Source organism: Salmo trutta, chromosome 33, assembly GCF_901001165.1.
Source record: "Salmo trutta chromosome 33, fSalTru1.1, whole genome shotgun sequence".
In the NCBI taxonomy this organism is placed as follows: domain Eukaryota; kingdom Metazoa; phylum Chordata; class Actinopteri; order Salmoniformes; family Salmonidae; genus Salmo; species Salmo trutta.
In genome coordinates, this window is record NC_042989.1 from 9619557 (window position 1) to 9637358 (window position 17802).

General features: G+C 46.7%; 1 protein-coding gene across 5 annotated transcripts in view; it reads right to left on the bottom strand.

Annotated features, from left to right (window-relative positions):
• npas3 (neuronal PAS domain protein 3) overlaps window positions 1-17802 on the bottom strand; it is a 343109-nt gene that overhangs the window by 30433 nt on the left and 294874 nt on the right. For all 5 annotated transcript variants that reach the window (XM_029729734.1, XM_029729736.1, XM_029729735.1 and 2 more), the window contains one exon: window positions 16164-16341. In XM_029729734.1, coding sequence (XP_029585594.1) covers window positions 16164-16341 — 178 coding nt within the window. The remainder of the gene's footprint in view (window positions 1-16163; window positions 16342-17802) is intronic.

The window sequence follows — 17802 nt, forward strand, 5'->3', positions numbered from 1 at the left end:
TGAACAGGACGGAACAGGACGGAACAGGACAGAACAGGACGGAACAGGATGGAACAGGACAGAACAGGATGGAACGAGACAGAACAGGACGGTACAGGACGGTACAGGATGGAAGAGGACGGTACAGGACAGAACAGGACGGAACAGGACGGAACAGGACGGAACAGGACAAAACAGGACGGAACAGGACAGAACAGGACGGAACAGGACAGAACAGGACCGAACAGGACGGAACAGGACGGAACAGGACGGAACAGGACAGAACGGACCAGGCCGGAACAGGACGGAACAGGACGGAACAGGACGGAACAGGACGGAACAGGACGGAACAGGACGGAACAGGACAGAACAGGACGGAACAGGACGGAACAGGACGGAACAGGACAGAACAGGATGGAACGAGACAGAACAGGACGGTACAGGACGGTACAGGACGGTACAGGATGGAAGAGGACGGTACAGGACAGAACAGGACGGTACAGGACAGAACAGGACGGAAGAGGACGGTACAGGACGGTACAGGATGGAAGAGGACGGTACAGGACAGAACAGGACGGTACAGGACGGTACAGGACGGTACAGGACAGAACAGGATGGTACAGGACGGTACAGGACGGTACAGGACGGTACAGGACGGTACAGGATGGAACAGGACGGAAGAGGACGGTACAGGACGGTACAGGACGGAACAGGACGGTACAGGACGGTACAGGATGGAACAGGACGGAAGAGGACGGTACAGGACAGAACAGGACGGTACAGGACAGAACAGGACGGTACAGGACAGAACAGGACGGAAGAGGACGGTACAGGACGGTACAGGATGGAACAGGACGGAAGAGGACGGTACAGGACAGAACAGGACGGTACAGGACAGAACAGGACGGAAGAGGACGGTACAGGACGGTACAGGACGGTACAGGACGGAACAGGACGGAAGAGGACGTTACTGGACGGTACAGGACGGTACAGGACGGAAGAGGACGGAAGAGGACAGAACAGGACGGTACAGGACGGTACAAGACGGTACAGGACGGAACAGGACGGTACAGGACGGTACAGGACGGAACAGGACGGAAGAGGACGGTACAGGACAGAGCAGGACGGTACAGGACAGAACAGGACGGAAGAGGACGGTACAGGACGGTACAGGACAGAACAGGACGGAAGAGGACGGTACAGGACGGTACAGGATGGAAGAGGACGGTACAGGACAGAACAGGACGGTACAGGACGGTACAGGACGGTACAGGACGGTACAGGACGGAACAGGACGGTACAGGACGGAAGAGGACGGAAGAGGACAGAACAGGACGGTACAGGACGGTACAGGACGGTACAGGACAGAACAGGACGGTACAGGATGGAACAGGACGGAAGAGGACGGTACAGGACAGAACAAGACGGTACAGGATGGAACAGGACGGAAGAGGACGGTACAGGATGGTACAGGACGGTACAGGACGGAAGAGGACGGTACAGGACGGTACAGGACCAAACAGGACGGTACAGGACGGTACAGGACGGAAGAGGACGGTACAGGACGGTACAGGACGGTACAGGACGGTACAGGATGGAAGAGGACGGTACAGGACGGTACAGGATGGAAGAGGACGGTACAGGACGGTACAGGATGGAAGAGGACGGTACAGGACGGTACAGGACGGAAGAGGACGGTACAGGACGGTACAGGACGGAAGAGGACGGTACAGGACGGTACAGGACGAAAGAGGACGGTACAGGACGGTACAGGACGGAAGAGGACGGTACAGGACGGTACAGGACGGAAGAGGACGGTACAGGACGGTACAGGACGGAAGAGGACGGAACAGCAATAACACTTGTCAAGACAGAGACTCTAGTCACAACTAATGAACATGGGATGAGAAGATAAACAGAGACAGGGCTACTTACTGTGTAGTGCCTAGTACAGCACTGACTCCAGCACTGACTCCAGCATATGAAAGACATAGCCAGGGATTTGTGTTCATTTATGATTGTGAACATGAAACAGTTCTGAAAACTGGTTTGCTCATTGCCAGTCGTTTAAGTTAATCAATGTAGTGCTGCCGAGGAAACGTATAATCACGCGGGATAGTGGACTGGACTTCACTCTTGAGTGATTCAGAATGAGAATAAATAGGTGAAGCCTCGAGCTGCAGATGGTCGGTCTATTGGTGTGATAATAGATACAAAAAAAGCACAAGGGATGTATTAGAAAGGAAATCGTATTTGTCTTTATCTAAAAAAAGAAGAAAAAAACCATGAAAATGCTCTTTATGAATCGACGGCCTCTAATGACAGTCTAATCAAGTTGATAGAATTTGGCATATCATTTTAGCCTTCCCCTCTTCCTATCCGCCCGCCGCCCCTCCCCAGTCAAAGTCCTTTTCTTTAATCAAGTTGCAGGAGAGACAGAGAGCGCTTGGCACTGGGGGCTCGGAGGTTGCAGATGGCTGCTATACTCCAAAATGTTCAAGCTTGACTGACCCATTTCATCAGCTCTGTCAAAGCCTTGCACTGATACATGTTGACAACATTTAATCTTAAAAATGGAAAGAAATGAATTAATATGCAAATTCCATCAGCTTTGTAATAAAAATGTCCTTGAAAAAACGGAGAACTCCACCCCAGAGGAATAGTGTGAATTATCCCAGCTCCGTTGTTCTATAAGTTAGTCTGAGGTACACAAGTCCACCAGGAAATCAGTGCGGATCTGACTGGGAAATAATTATGATGGAAGAACAAAACACTAGCAGGTTGAATAAATGGAACAACATGGGAAAAGGCCTGCTACTCTTTGTTATTCACTTTGAATTAATAGGATTAGTTTCCCTTTCAGATCCATATACACCTAAAAATCAACACCTCCCTATCACACCAAGGTGTGTGTATTTGTGTGTGTGAGAGAGAGAGTATGTGTGTGTGTGTGCGGTTGTCTGTGTGTGTGTGTGTGTGTGTGTGTGCGTGCGTGCGAGAGAGAGAGAATGTGTTGTACGCATACAATTAAAATTTTAGGCAAGTGCACGGAGGACACTGTGGGGAAGAGACATTTTCTCATTCTTCATGAGCTGCAATAGTCTACGGGGACAGAATCTTACAAGACAAAGATTACCCATACAAAAGAAGCAGGTGGCTACAGCCAGTTCTCAAGTGGAATTAGCTGAACTATGGGACCTAATTATCTGTGGAGAACCAACGTATAACGAAGGAGAGAAACTAGACTGTTTGAAGGACAAATGATTAATTAAAATGAACACCTCTCCTAAATTCTGATCTGTGGACAAACGAACTGGTGTCGGTGAAACCCTCAGTGGAATGCCAACCATTGACTAACACACTAATAACATTTACCGGGCTCTGTCTGTAGGGCTGATAACTAGCAAATGAAGCCAGTGACAAAGTAGACAAAGACATGTACTTCCAAGGTCACAACGACCTTGTTAACTAGAATATAAACAGAGAAGCTATCACACAACATAATTCTAACATCCCTTGTCTCGTTACATTTTCGCAACTGTCTTTTAGTCCGCGTTCTACCATGACATCATTGTAGATCTTGCTTCTTTGTACTTCACTATGCAGGTAACGCTAGCGAGGTCGCCCGTTTTCTGTCGTGAAATGCAATTTTTCATCTCACAGAACAGACAGATGTGTGTTATCAATGTGTGTTTGTGTTCGACACTCTTTGCTCCTCCATGCCTTCGCTCCCTATTTTTAATGGGCTTTTGAAGACTACCACGATTAAGGTAGAAGACAAAGACAGGATGAAGGGGAAGCCAGTAGGGGCTGCGTCCCAAATGGCAACCTATTCCCTATATAGTACACTACTTTTGACCAGGGCCGATAGGGTGCTGTTTGAGACGTAAGGAGTGTTGAGCGCTAGCGAGCTGGCACACAAACCTGGCCCTATATTTTATTTAAGACACAGTACATCATCACAGGAGTCCTATAGGAACAGACTCTACACACCATCATGCAATTATGAATATTGACATCCCATGTAGATACTGTCAGTCTCTTTGACGGAAAATATTCAGATTCCATTAGATAAAGAGTAGCTTTGAAATCATTTCTACTCTATTAAAATAGGATTTGAATTTGCCAACTGTCTGATAACAAATGAAATGCAAACTGCCTGAGAATTGGATTGTATGTTAACACGGAATACATTTTTTGCACCACATAAGATAATCTTATGATTATACCAAACTGCGGTGCCTCCCTTGACACTTTACTCTGGGTTTGAGCCTTCAGGTGTAGCTTTTACACACTGTATGAGTGTGAAGAAATCAAATACAAAATACCCATACTAAACGTAATTGCTAAACATAAACTAAATGTAAAGTCATTCTAACCTAAAGTGCTATAGTTTCAGTGCTCACAACACAGTCATTTTTATGGAAGAAACAGCTAGTCCTCTTTTAACGTCATTGACACGTTTAAAAACCCTATCTCTGTTTTAAGAGGGTCACTCGTTGCTTCTGTCCTCTCAACAATAGAACAAGCTTTTCCCTTCCCCACACTCCATCCCCCTTATACACCCCTCCACACCCTCTCTCTACTAGGCCCTCTCCCTTTCCCCCTCTCTCTCCCTCTCTCCACTCTTTCTATAACCCCTATCTCCTTCTCTCTCTCCCCCTCTCTCCACTCTCTTTCTTAACCCCTATCTCCTTCTCTCTCTCTCCCCCACTCTTTTAACCCCCCTCTCCTTCTCCCTCCTCCAAACTCTCACTTCTTCTCCCTCCCTGCAACAGCTCCCGGCCAGCCCTGGAAGATCAGAGCAGCTGTAAAATAATGAAAAATGTGCAATCCTTGTGGGACATTGCTTGTGCACACACACACACCTCAGCCCAGGCATTCATCATTCGCCAGGTATTGTCAGTGAAAGTTTAATTGCATAAACACTCTGTAACTGTCCTGTCATATTTCTTGTCAGCCTGGATTCTCTCTCTGGGCTCACTATCTCACAAAACTATAATTGAATTGCTACCGAATCACACCGATGCTGACGGGAGGAGGGGAACCTTATGAATAGAATTTGTTTCCTATCAGCAGGTTTGACAAATTGTGTCACGAGGAAGAGCAGAAGCGATAATTTCCCAGTTTATTGGGAGTAGACCCGTTTGCTGTTTGTTGTTATCTACTACCGGCTCTTATAAGCACCTAGTTAAACAAAAATATATATATGAAATTTAGGCCCAACAAAAAGCAATTCAGCTCTGAGAGAGGGCATTCTAAATAGCGCACAAAGCTGCAAATAAGGCCATTATTTACTCCTGTGAATGATCTAAAAGATGTATTTAAAAGGGAGGAAAGTCAGATTGCAGCAGCAGTTCCTTTTCCATGAATAAATGCCTGAGAAACACAGTGACCCATCTTGCCTATAAGAGCTTAACAGAATACCAATGCATTCCTACCCAGTTAGACAGGGTCATTCAGACATCCCGATATTTCATGTCTGATAAGTTAACACTCCCAATGTACAATTCTAGAAGGCCGTTATTTGTGAGCGAGGAGTCGTTGGCGGAGTCGGACAATATGACTGTTATTTGTTTGCGTTTTCTGTCAACATGCTTGGTCTTTGATATTCCACCCTCTGCGATATTCAAAGGGACATGGTTTGTCATTTCCGCAAACTGCAAAAAGAACTCAATTGCTTTTTTTTTTTAAACAGAGCGACTGCAATGGCTACTATTTTGTATTCCCTTTCTCTTCCCGGATGGGAAGTCTAAGAAACCCTCTGTCTTGCCAGATTACTACTTCTCTGACCACGTATTTCTCTTATACAGAGCGATTCAAAGACAATACATTAACCAATGCAGACTGTTCAGATTACACAATAAAGCTCTGTCTACATATGAAGAAAATAATACAATATATAAACAAGAGGGTCCCCATTCTCAACAGTGTATTATTATTCTCCACCGCTTAACATCAGAGAGCTGAACTCCAAAGTGGCTTTTCCTCCTGTGTGAAAACATGTGGCAGCTTTATCAAAAGCCTTTCCCACAAAGCACTGCAGCACTCTCTCTACACTGCATGGGAACAGAGCAGTGTGGTAATGCCTCCCTACTACACTAGGCTGATAAAAAAGCCTTTTCTGACAACCTTATCAGCCAAATAAGCTTAAATAAAACTGGCTTCTAATAGTCTGGAGACTGCTTGATCCTGCCTCTGTCTTTCAAAGCTCTGATGCCTTTCTCCTCCAGTGATCTTGTACTTTCAACGTGACAGAATTTTCAATCTTTTAGGCCGGCTAAGCTGTCATTAGTTTCTTTGTTCCTCTTTAGGGATTGTTTTGCGTATGTAGGCAACGAGCCCGAGCGGTTTGATAGCGCCTGGGAGCAGCTCCGGGTACTAGGAGGAGTGATGATGGAAACGCACAGCCGTTTCAAAAGCATTGATAAGTCTTTTTAGTAATGTGGGAAGGGCTTTTTAAGGGGTTACAGCAGAAGCCATTGTCTTCATGTACAGTCGACTAGCTGTCAGAGGGGTGCGTTGTACACAGACGGACTCTAGATAATACTACATAATTGGCTGCACCTGCAACCTGAATAATTGCACTACAGAAGGGTTGAGATGTCAGCTTTCAGATGAACGCTGTTCCAACGCTTTCCTTGTCTGACATTGATCTGCATTAACGACAAATATGTATAACTGAGCACAGTCACTGCCAACTGTAAGTGACAGAATTTCTATAAAAAGTGGACGAGGCACAGCGGGGACAATGGGCTTGTTGAAGGGGGTTCATTTGATAAATAACACAAGCAAGAACGACACTCATAATTCATCAATACACTCTAGTTTCATATCTAAAAGTGGGGTCTATGAATAAAGTCTGGGTTAAAACTACAGCTATAAGCATAACAGAAACTACAATATATTCAGTGCTTTGTAAGGAAAAATACAGCAAGCAGTGAATCATTTTATCAAAGACTTGCTGCCACACGAAGGCTAGCCATGATTGATGGGTATTTTGATTTATTAAAAATTTTAAATCAAGTTATGCTTTAGCAAGAGGCTTAATTTAAGGCTAAAGTTAGAGCCCTGGGATAAATGAACACATCAGATGATTAAAAAACATTTGTCTTAGCGATCGAGGAGCCAGGTAGGCCTTTATTTACGATGCCTAGTTCATCAACACCCACACTGATGCTTTGACAGAGAATCTATCTGATGGACTGATATGTACTTTCATCATTCTAAGGTAACTTATGGTTTTTTCCCCCTGCAAGCAGAAAATCAAGGGACTATATTACGACTTTTACCCTGTTAGGAGCTTTATGAGTGTTAAATTAGGAAACCAAGACAGGTAAATCATTCACAGAAATCACACAGTACAAGCTTTGTTTAAACAACCACTAATCTCAATTCATATAGGTAGCTATATTTATTTATATATAGGAAAACCAACTACTTTCAATACCACATGCAATCTCAGTCACACTTACAGTAGTAAAGACAATAGCAAGATATTTTTTGTAGGTTGTTTGCAATTCCTTCTGACTTAATTCTGGAAATTGCTATAGTGTTTATTTCTTAAATAAAATAATATATTCCAATACGTATTATCCTGCTCTCTTGACCTTTAGTTTGTTGGAATTACCACAGCAGGTTTGTGAAGTGAGATCCCCTAAGGGAATTTCTTCATAATAATAAAGAAGAAGAGTTGCTCTGAACTCAATGCCATGGCACAGTCCACTACTGTGTCCCAAATGGAACCCTATTCCCTATTTAGTGCACTACGTTTGACCAGGGCCCATACAGGGAATAGGGGGCCATTTGGGATGGAGACCACATCTCACAGTCACAGGAAACGAGCATAAATCCCACTTCCTATCTCCTTATTGAAAATAACCGACATGAAAATGAAACGCTAAATCCAGAAATCTTTGTCACAGGCATGTTTCAAATAATAAATACTGGACAGCAAATATCATATTTCCTAGCGAGTACACAAGACGCAACACATTTCCTTATTTCCATTGGCATTTTCATTCTAAGTAACATAAGCTCTGTCTGCTTTGTAGACTGACTGTTCCTATAGATAAAAGAAAGAGAGGGGGGCATCACAACAAAGACTGATGTTTATTTAATTGAATATATCCTCGTATTGACAGAGACAGATGAACAAAACACTTGGATTTGCATTCCTAATCAGACGGAGACGTGAGCGAGAATAAACCGAAGCTGGTTGATGTTGCTAGACAGGGCTGGACTGAACTGGGATGGGATCCACTGTCACTAGCCACCAGCTACAGTATTCACCGTCACAACATGCCATGTTAAACCCTTCACCACATTTGTGAACATACACATCTGTGAAATGTACACTCCACATATAGCCTGTACAATATGACTACATGGTATTGCCTTGCTGCCCCCACCACCAAAGAACAATATGGACTCTGGGCTACAAGACATCTAAAAGAGAGCAATTTCACCAGCAGACTATAAATGAGGCAGGACGGCGGTATGGTAGATACAAATCTGAGACAGCTGCCCCTGTGTAAGAGTATCACATCTGAGCACACATGACCCCAACACAGCCAACCTGCCACCCTATCCAACCAGCCTCTATACACTACTCCAACACAGCCAACCTGCCACCCTATCCAACCAGCCTCTATACACTACTCCAACACAGCCAACCTGCCACCCTATCCAACCAGCCTCTATACACTACTCCTACACAGCCAACCTGCCACCCTATCCAACCAGCCTCTATACACTACTCCAACACAGCCAACCTGCCACCCTATCCAACCAGACTCTATACACTACTCCTACACAGCCAACCTGCCACCCTATCCAACCAGCCTCTATACACTACTCCTACACAGCCAACCTGCCACCCTATCCAACCAGCCTCTATACACTACTCCAACACAGCCAACCTGCCACCCTATCCAACCAGCCTCTATACACTACTCCAACACAGCCAACCTGCCACCCTATCCAACCAGCCTCTATACACTACTCCTACACAGCCAACCTGCCACCCTATCCAACCAGCCTCTATACACTACTCCAACACAGCCAACCTGCCACCCTATCCAACCAGCCTCTATACACTACTCCTACACAGCCAACCTGCCACCCTATCCAACCAGCCTCTATACACTACTCCTACACAGCCAACCTGCCACCCTATCCAACCAGCCTCTATACACTACTCCAACACAGCCAACCTGCCACCCTATCCAACCAGCCTCTATACACTACTCCAACACAGCCAACCTGCCACCCTATCCAACCAGCCTCTATACACTACTCCTACACAGCCAACCTGCCACCCTATCCAACCAGCCTCTATACACTACTCCAACACAGCCAACCTGCCACCCTATCCAACCAGCCTCTATACACTACTCCAACACAGCCAACCTGCCACCCTATCCAACCAGCCTCTATACACTACTCCAACACAGCCAACCTGCCACCCTATCCAACCAGCCTCTATACACTACTCCAACACAGCCAACCTGCCACCCTATCCAACCAGCCTCTATACACTACTCCTACACAGCCAACCTGCCACCCTATCCAACCAGCCTCTATACACTACTCCAACACAGCCAACCTGCCACCCTATCCAACCAGCCTCTATACACTACTCCAACACAGCCAACCTGCCACCCTATCCAACCAGCCTCTATACACTACTCCAACACAGCCAACCTGCCACCCTATCCAACCAGCCTCTATACACTACTCCAACACAGCCAACCTGCCACCCTATCCAACCAGCCTCTATACACTACTCCTACACAGCCAACCTGCCACCCTATCCAACCAGCCTCTATACACTACTCCAACACAGCCAACCTGCCACCCTATCCAACCAGCCTCTATACACTACTCCAACACAGCCAACCTGGCTGCATATCAGCCCCTGGGCCTCTCTGAAGACTTCCTCTCTGGCTGACTGTGGCCAGGAGCGACAGTGAGAGAGGGCGAGTGTGTGTGTGTGTGTGTGTCTGCACGCTTTATAAACAGCTCCAGCAGGTCTATCAGCCAGGAGGAGAGCCTGGCCTAACTCAAACACCCTCCTACGCCCCCACCCTTCCTCCAGTAGGACCAGAGAAGACGGTAGCTCCTGACCCATCCCCTCCCCTCCTTTCCTCTACCCTCCTCTCCTCTCCTCCCCTCCTCTCCTCTACCCTCCTCCCCTCCTCTACCCTCCTCTCCTCCCCTCCTCTCCTCTACCCTCCTCCCCTCCTCTACCCTCCTCTCCTCTCCCCTCCTCTCCCCTCCTCTCTCCTCTCCTCTCCTCTCCTCTCCTCTCCTCTCCTCTCCTCTCCTCTCCTCTCCTCTACCCTCCCATCCTCTCCTCTCCTCTCCTCTACCCTCCCATCCTCTCCTGGCTAACATTAATTCACAAGAACAGGTGGAGGTCATTGTTTCCTTCCTCTCCTATTTCCCAGGACAATAGCTGGGGTTGGGGATAATTCAAACACACGAATACACACACACACACACACACACACACACACACACACACACACACACACACACACACACACACACACACACACACACACACACACACACGAACACACACACACACACACCAAAACACACACACACACACACACACATGCAGAGCAGAAGCAAATCTCTGTAGTCAAATAATATTCTCAATTATACATGTCACTTCAGAAGTTTGATTTCAGCCTACATGATATTAAAATCTATATCTATGAGAGATATTCACGTGGAGGATGAGATGTATTTCACATCAGAGCAGTGAGCTCTTATGTCGTCAGTCAACTCTTCCATTACCTTTTTTCATGCCCTATTGTAAACAGAACATCCACCTCCTCTAGTCTTAGTTAAAAAAGTCATTAGAAAAGTCTACTAATAATAGTCTCTGATTGCTCATTATGTACTCTGAAAAATCCAATTAAACTCGGAGAGCACGCCCGTTTTTAAATGGCTAATTCTTGCTTTAGTATAATAATTTTGTAATATAATAATTGCACCGTACTTAGTCTTTCTTTGTTAAAGTGGTTTTATTTAATTAATTGAAGCACATTTGCAAATCCATAATAAAAGTGTGAATTTGAATTTGCCCGATCAGTGCATGTCTATGGAGTTAATAGTGTGTTCTGACAGATATTTTTCTACACATACCAAGGTGGAGAACCCTGCCCTCGACTCAGACCCTCATACCAGGTGTGTGTGTGTGTGTGTGTGTGTGTGTGTGTGTGTGTGTGTGTGTGTGTGTGTGTGTGTGTGTGTGTGTGTGTGTGTGTGTGTGTGTGTGTGTGTGTGTGCGAGCATGTGTGTGTGTGTGTGTGTGTGTGTGTGTGTGTGTGTGTGTGTGTGTGTGTGTGTGTGTGTGTGTGTGAGAGGGGGTTGCTCTGGCTTGTCAAGGGTAGATTCTGGGGCTTTTGGCAAAGAGCTTTATTTGCATTTCAAATGTCACATGCAGCAGACACCTGTTAAAGGCTAGAGGAAGATCCACACAAATCAAAGGTCTAACCTACTGGGAGAGGAGTTCACCAAGTCCACACACACACACACACGCACGCACGCACGCACGCACGCACGCACAAGCACACACAAGCACACGCACACACAAGCACACACACACACACACGCACACAAGCGCACGCACGCACGCACGCACACACGCACACACAAACACACACACACACACACACACACGCACACACAAGCACACACACACACACACACACACACACACACACACGCACACACACACGCACACACACACACACACACACACACACACACAAGCACACGCACGCACACACACACACACACACGCACACACACACACACATGCTCGCACACACACACTGCCCAGCGCATATACACCCCAGCCAGTATACACAAACACTGTCTAACACATACACCCCAGCCCATCCGGCTCGACTGCCCACAGCTCCACAGCCACTCTATCTTTTGAGAAACTAATGATAATTGTCCTTTACATGATGTAAAATGTAGATGACAATAACTTTGGTAACTTCCTAATTATGATAAATGTGTACAATTACACAGAATTATTCACATTCATTGTACTAATAGCATAATTAGCAACAATAATCAAGGACTTATGATCCTTACATAAGTCAATGCCTTGGACAATTAAGACTGTTGTGACACATAATGAACTATTTATGTCAATTAGTTTTCTTTTTACACCTAAATGAACAGAATATTGTTGAACTCATTTGAATGATGTAAGACCGAACTGCACTACCTTGACTGGACACTACTTCCTGTGATAAGAATAGAAAATGTTGTTTTTCATACGAGAGCTCCGCTGCCCACATATGGCAAATGAAGTTAAAACTTGAAACTTAATTACGTCTCCTCCTTAGACTTTGGCGTAAACGTTCCAAAACATTCATATTGAGAGACATGCTATATAGGATTGTTGTGGGGGAACATTACTGGGAGTTCAAATGAATACCAATCAATAAATGACTCCCTAGTGTGACCTGAGGAAGACTGATGGATAGAAATATATTGAAAAAGAAGTTGCCATTTGTGCCTCTCTGGAACCTCAGTGTAAACACACAAAGCTTTGCTTTGATTGGACCAAAATACTTCATGTGCAACACTATTGAAAACGATTTTATACTGGCATCCTAAAAGACACCCATATTGTCGTCTTGATTGGGTGAAATATTCAATGACCTCTATTCCCTTCCTGCAATCTTTACTCAGAAAATGATAACCCCCAAAATGATTCTTCATATAATAAAATAGAAGATAGAAGGCGCTTGTTCGAAACCCAGAGCCGACTAGGTAAAAAAACAATCTGTCGATGTGCCCTAGAGCAAGGCACTTAACCATCAAATGTAAATAATCACATCGCTAGTGCATCCTGCTCCACTCTCATACTTACCAGAGAAACCTTGTTGACAAACACCCAGGATTACTATCTCCAAGAAAAAGACTGTCTGCTCAGACACGTACACACACCCCACTCACAGCTTTATTACCAAGCTGACATGCCCTTGAGAGGAGAAGGGGGAGGAATCCCAGTCTGCTGCATGTATGCAAAATAGACTGTTGATAACACTATTATATCCTGCAGGTATGGCTGGGGAAGAAGATGTGACATCCCTGTTGGAGGAGCTGAGAGAGGAAGTACAACAGGAGCTCTGTGGTGGAGTTGTGTGTGTGTGTGTGGGGGGGGGGGGGGGGGGGGGGGGGTCGCTGTCTGTGTGTGTGTTTACGGGTAAAGTGGAAGGTGACAAGAGGACGGAAAAACCTGGCATTCCCTTAAACACTGCCCGCTTTCTCTTTCACTTGGCTGCCAGAGAGTGAGAGAGAGGAGAGAGAGTGGGAGAGAGAGAGAAAGAAAGAGACAGAGAGAGAAAGGAGAAAAAGGAGAAAAGGACAGGAAGTGGTGGAGGTGGGAAAGTGTTGGGTGCCCTTTTTCTGTTCCTACAGCCCATTCATAATGAGTCCCTGTGTACACAAATAAATCTCAATGTCAGGAGCCCTAACGCTCATTAGACACCCTCTTTATTTCTCTCTCTCCTCGCCAAAGAAATGAACATCGGAAAGCACTCCTACACAGTCTCTCCCTCTCCTCTCTTCTTCCGCTGCTCTGCCAGTGTGAAATATCTCCTGCCGGGGAAAAAAGGCACGAAAAGGACAAAACCACAAATGTGGAACTTCAATTAATTTAAAGCCCCAATCAGCAAAGAATAAATCCTTCGCAGATCTAATTACTGAGTCTCTCCGAAGACCCGGGCCGACCAGCCAATCTTCCTCCTGTTTGAACAGCTTGATGAACTAAGGGACTGATGGATATCAAGTCATTTTGTTTAATTTATAAATGGATTTTCCCCTAATACTTAAATTATCATCAGTACAACACAATGAAAATGGGAACATTTGGAAGGCAAAGCCTATAACAGGCCTGAAAAGAATCCCAATGAGGAATGTCACCTCTTTTCATTCCTTCTATACAATTCCTTCTCTAATTAAATTGGGGAAGGAGGCAGGGTGGAGAAGCTCGTGTTACAGTACGGCTGGGCTTCACAGTCTCTCTCTCCACTGTCCCTGTGAGGATCTGGGGCATTGCTGGAGACACTCATCAGACGTATCATGTCACACACACACCCTTCATAACAGAAAACCCCCCCAGACTGGTCTGAGTGTGAGTCAACAGCCAAATCAATCTACTGTTGTTCTTACTTGACACTACAAGGATAAAATGCAGCAACTCAGTACTGACATGGTCTAAAATGTCTGTACTCTATTGTAAAAACAATAACAACATCAGGTATGCCAGCCAAACACCCAAACTCATAATAGCTTTTCAAATAACCAAAGTAAAGCAATTACAAAACAGCATAAAAATGCCAAAAGCTTTCCCTTTTGAAACCATGTTGAAGATGGCACATTTCGTTCTAATGTTAACACCAATCAGTTTTTTCATTAAAAGCCACCCCATCCCCCTGTCTCCTATCCATCCCCAGCTCTTCCCCTCTCCCACTCCCCCCACCATCTCCCACTCCATCCCCCTGTCTCCTATCCATCCCCAACTCTTCCCCTCTCCCACTCCCCCCACCATCTCCCACTCCATCCCCCTGTCTCCTATCCATCCCCCTGTCTCCTATCCATCCCCAACTCTTCCCCTCTCCCACTCCCCCCACCATCTCCCACTCCATCCCCCTGTCTCCTATCCATCCCCAACTCTTCCCCTCTCCCACTCCCCCCACCATCTCCCACTCCATCCCCCTGTCTCCTATCCATCCCCAGCTCTTCCCCTCTCCCACTCCCCCCACCATCTCCCACTCCATCCCCCTGTCTCCTATCCATCCCCCTGTCTCCTATCCATCCCCAGCTCTTCCCCTCTCCCACTCCCCCCACCATCTCCCACTCCATCCCCCTGTCTCCTATCCATCCCCAACTCTTCCCCTCTCCCACTCCCCCCACCATCTCCCACTCCATCCCCCTGTCTCCTATCCATCCCCAACTCTTCCAATCTCCCACTCCCCCCACCATCTCCCACTCCATCCCCCTGTCTCCTATCCATCCCCAACTCTTCCCCTCTCCCACTCCCCCCACCATCTCCCACTCCCCCCACCATCTCCCACTCCATCCCCCTGTCTCCTATCCATCCCCAACTCTTCCCCTCTCCCACTCCCCCCACCATCTCCCACTCCATCCCCCTGTCTCCTATCCATCCCCCTGTCTCCTATCCATCCCCCTGTCTCCCATCCATCCCCAACTCTTCCCCTCTCCCACTCCATCCCCCTGTCTCCTATCCATCCCCAACTCTTCCCCTCTCCCACTCCCCCCACCATCTCCCACTCCATACCCCTGTCTCCTATCCATCCCCAGCTCTTCCCCTCTCCCACTCCCCCCACCATCTCCCACTCCATCCCCCTGTCTCCTATCCATCCCCAGCTCTTCCCCTCTCCCACTCCCCCCACCATCTCCCACTCCATCCCCCTGTCTCCTATCCATCCCCAACTCTTCCCCTCTCCCACTCCCCCCACCATCTCCCACTCCATCCCCCTGTCTCCTATCCATCCCCAACTCTTCCCCTCTCCCACTCCCCCCACCATCTCCCACTCCATCCCCCTGTCTCCTATCCATCCCCAGCTCTTCCCCTCTCCCACTCCCCCCACCATCTCCCACTCCATCCCCCTGTCTCCTATCCATCCCCAGCTCTTCCCCTCTCCCACTCCCCCCACCATCTCCCACTCCATCCCCCTGTCTCCTATCCATCCCCAACTCTTCCCCTCTCCCACTCCCCCCACCATCTCCCACTCCATCCCCCTGTCTCCTATCCATCCCCAACTCTTCCCCTCTCCCACTCCCCCCACCATCTCCCACTCCATCCCCCTGTCTCCTATCCATCCCCAACTCTTCCCCTCTCCCACTCTCCCCACCATCTCCCACTCCATCCCCCTGTCTCCTATCCATCCCCAACTCTTCCCCTCTCCCACTCCCCCCACCATCTCCCACTCCATCCCCCTATCTCCTATCCACCCCCAACTCTTCCCCTCTCCCACTCCCCCCACCATCTCCCACTCCATCCCCCTGTCTCCCATCCATCCCCAACTCTCCCCCTCTCCCACTCCCCCCACCATCTCCCATCCATCTGCCTCCCTCTCCTCCCCCTTTGCCAGCGGCGGGTGCCCTGTAAAGCCCACCTGGCTCGGGGGTCTCTGCGTGTGAGGAGGAGGAGGCAGAGCTGGCGCCGTCCTCTGTGGCAGTGCCCTGAGAGAGGAGGCCTCGGCCTGGAGGCAGCTTCATGCCCAGCTGCTCTGCCATCTCAACGTGGTCGCCAGGGTGGACGTAGTCAAACACACTGCTGCCTGTCAGCTCCACCTGCAGGGAGGGACACATGAACAGGGACTATTAGTATTTATGCAGCAACATCCCACACACACACATACCTACACACAAATACTAACAGTCCAGAGAATATTGTCTTGTTTTTACAACAGCCTTTACTCTCCTAATAGGCTGAACCTATGTGTGTGTGTGTGTGTGTGTGTGTGTGTGTGTGTGTGTGTGTGTGTGTGTGTGTGTGTGTGTGTGTGTGTGTGTGTGTGTGTGTGTGTGTGTGTGTGTGTCTCCAGAGGTATACAGGATCCTGTAACAACACCATTCCCATTCCTAATTCTACCCCCCCCCTCCCAAAATTCAAACTTAACACCCATAGAAAATTACAAGCTGCTTTAGTTATAAAATGAAATAAATGAAATCCCCTAACCTTTAAACACTCTCATTTACTAGGATGAAAACAGGATTTGCCATCGTTAATTGGGGATGACAAGGAAAACCAGCAGGCTGTTAATATGTCTCTGCCTCTAATACGAACCCCCTTCTTGAATATCCAATTGCATGGCGTTGGTATTTCCTTCAGTGTGTTTGTGTGTGTGTGTGTGTGTGTGTGTGCGTGTTGGTATTTCCTAAAGTGTGCTGGTGGTGTTTGGCCATGCAGCGCTCACTGATCAGGTTGGGTCTACAGGGACCAAAGGATTACATGGGAATAATCCCTTTAATGTCAAATCCCTTTAAGCAATTTAGTCCTTCATAAATTATCATCCCAAGCAGAAACAATGATTAAGAAGTGAAATGATACACCAATACCATGAAGTGAACTTGCTGTTGTAGCTGTATGTGTTTACTATTTACAAGGTATTTGGCGTGTCTTACTGTCTAGCCAAGATCATGGCTTAAAATCAATTAAACATGTTAAAACCATAAAATATAGAAGGCTGATGAATGTGGTTGAACATAGCCTATAGTTTCACTAGAATCAAATGGCATGATGAACCATAGAATTAGAATGAGTGGAACAGATATAGAACCTCTAACCATGGGCATTCACATTCTACTCATTCTTATTTCTATATCTACTCATTCTTATTTCTATACTCATTCTTATGGGATGAACATCCTCTGTCTGTCGAATAGGCTGCTTTTACATCAAGCGTGAGGCAAGTTTAGCAAATGCATGAAGGTAGATACGAAAACCAAAGATAAACCAACCTATTACCCAACAATCTTATCATTATTATTTCTTTGTTTTGGCGATGTCCTTGTCCAAGAGGACAAGCTAAACGAATGAAACCAAATTAGGTCTCTGTTGTCAAACTTGATAGTGTCCAAACTTTGAAATGAAAATCATGACGTTAATCATTTCATAGAGGTCAACTGGGCGGTATGCCAGGAAAACACATTTTTCAACACGTCTTCACATTTTTCATCACAAAGGTAAAACCGGCCATACCATTGTTTAATAAAATGGTATCACTAAGCCATGACTATTTACTAGTAATA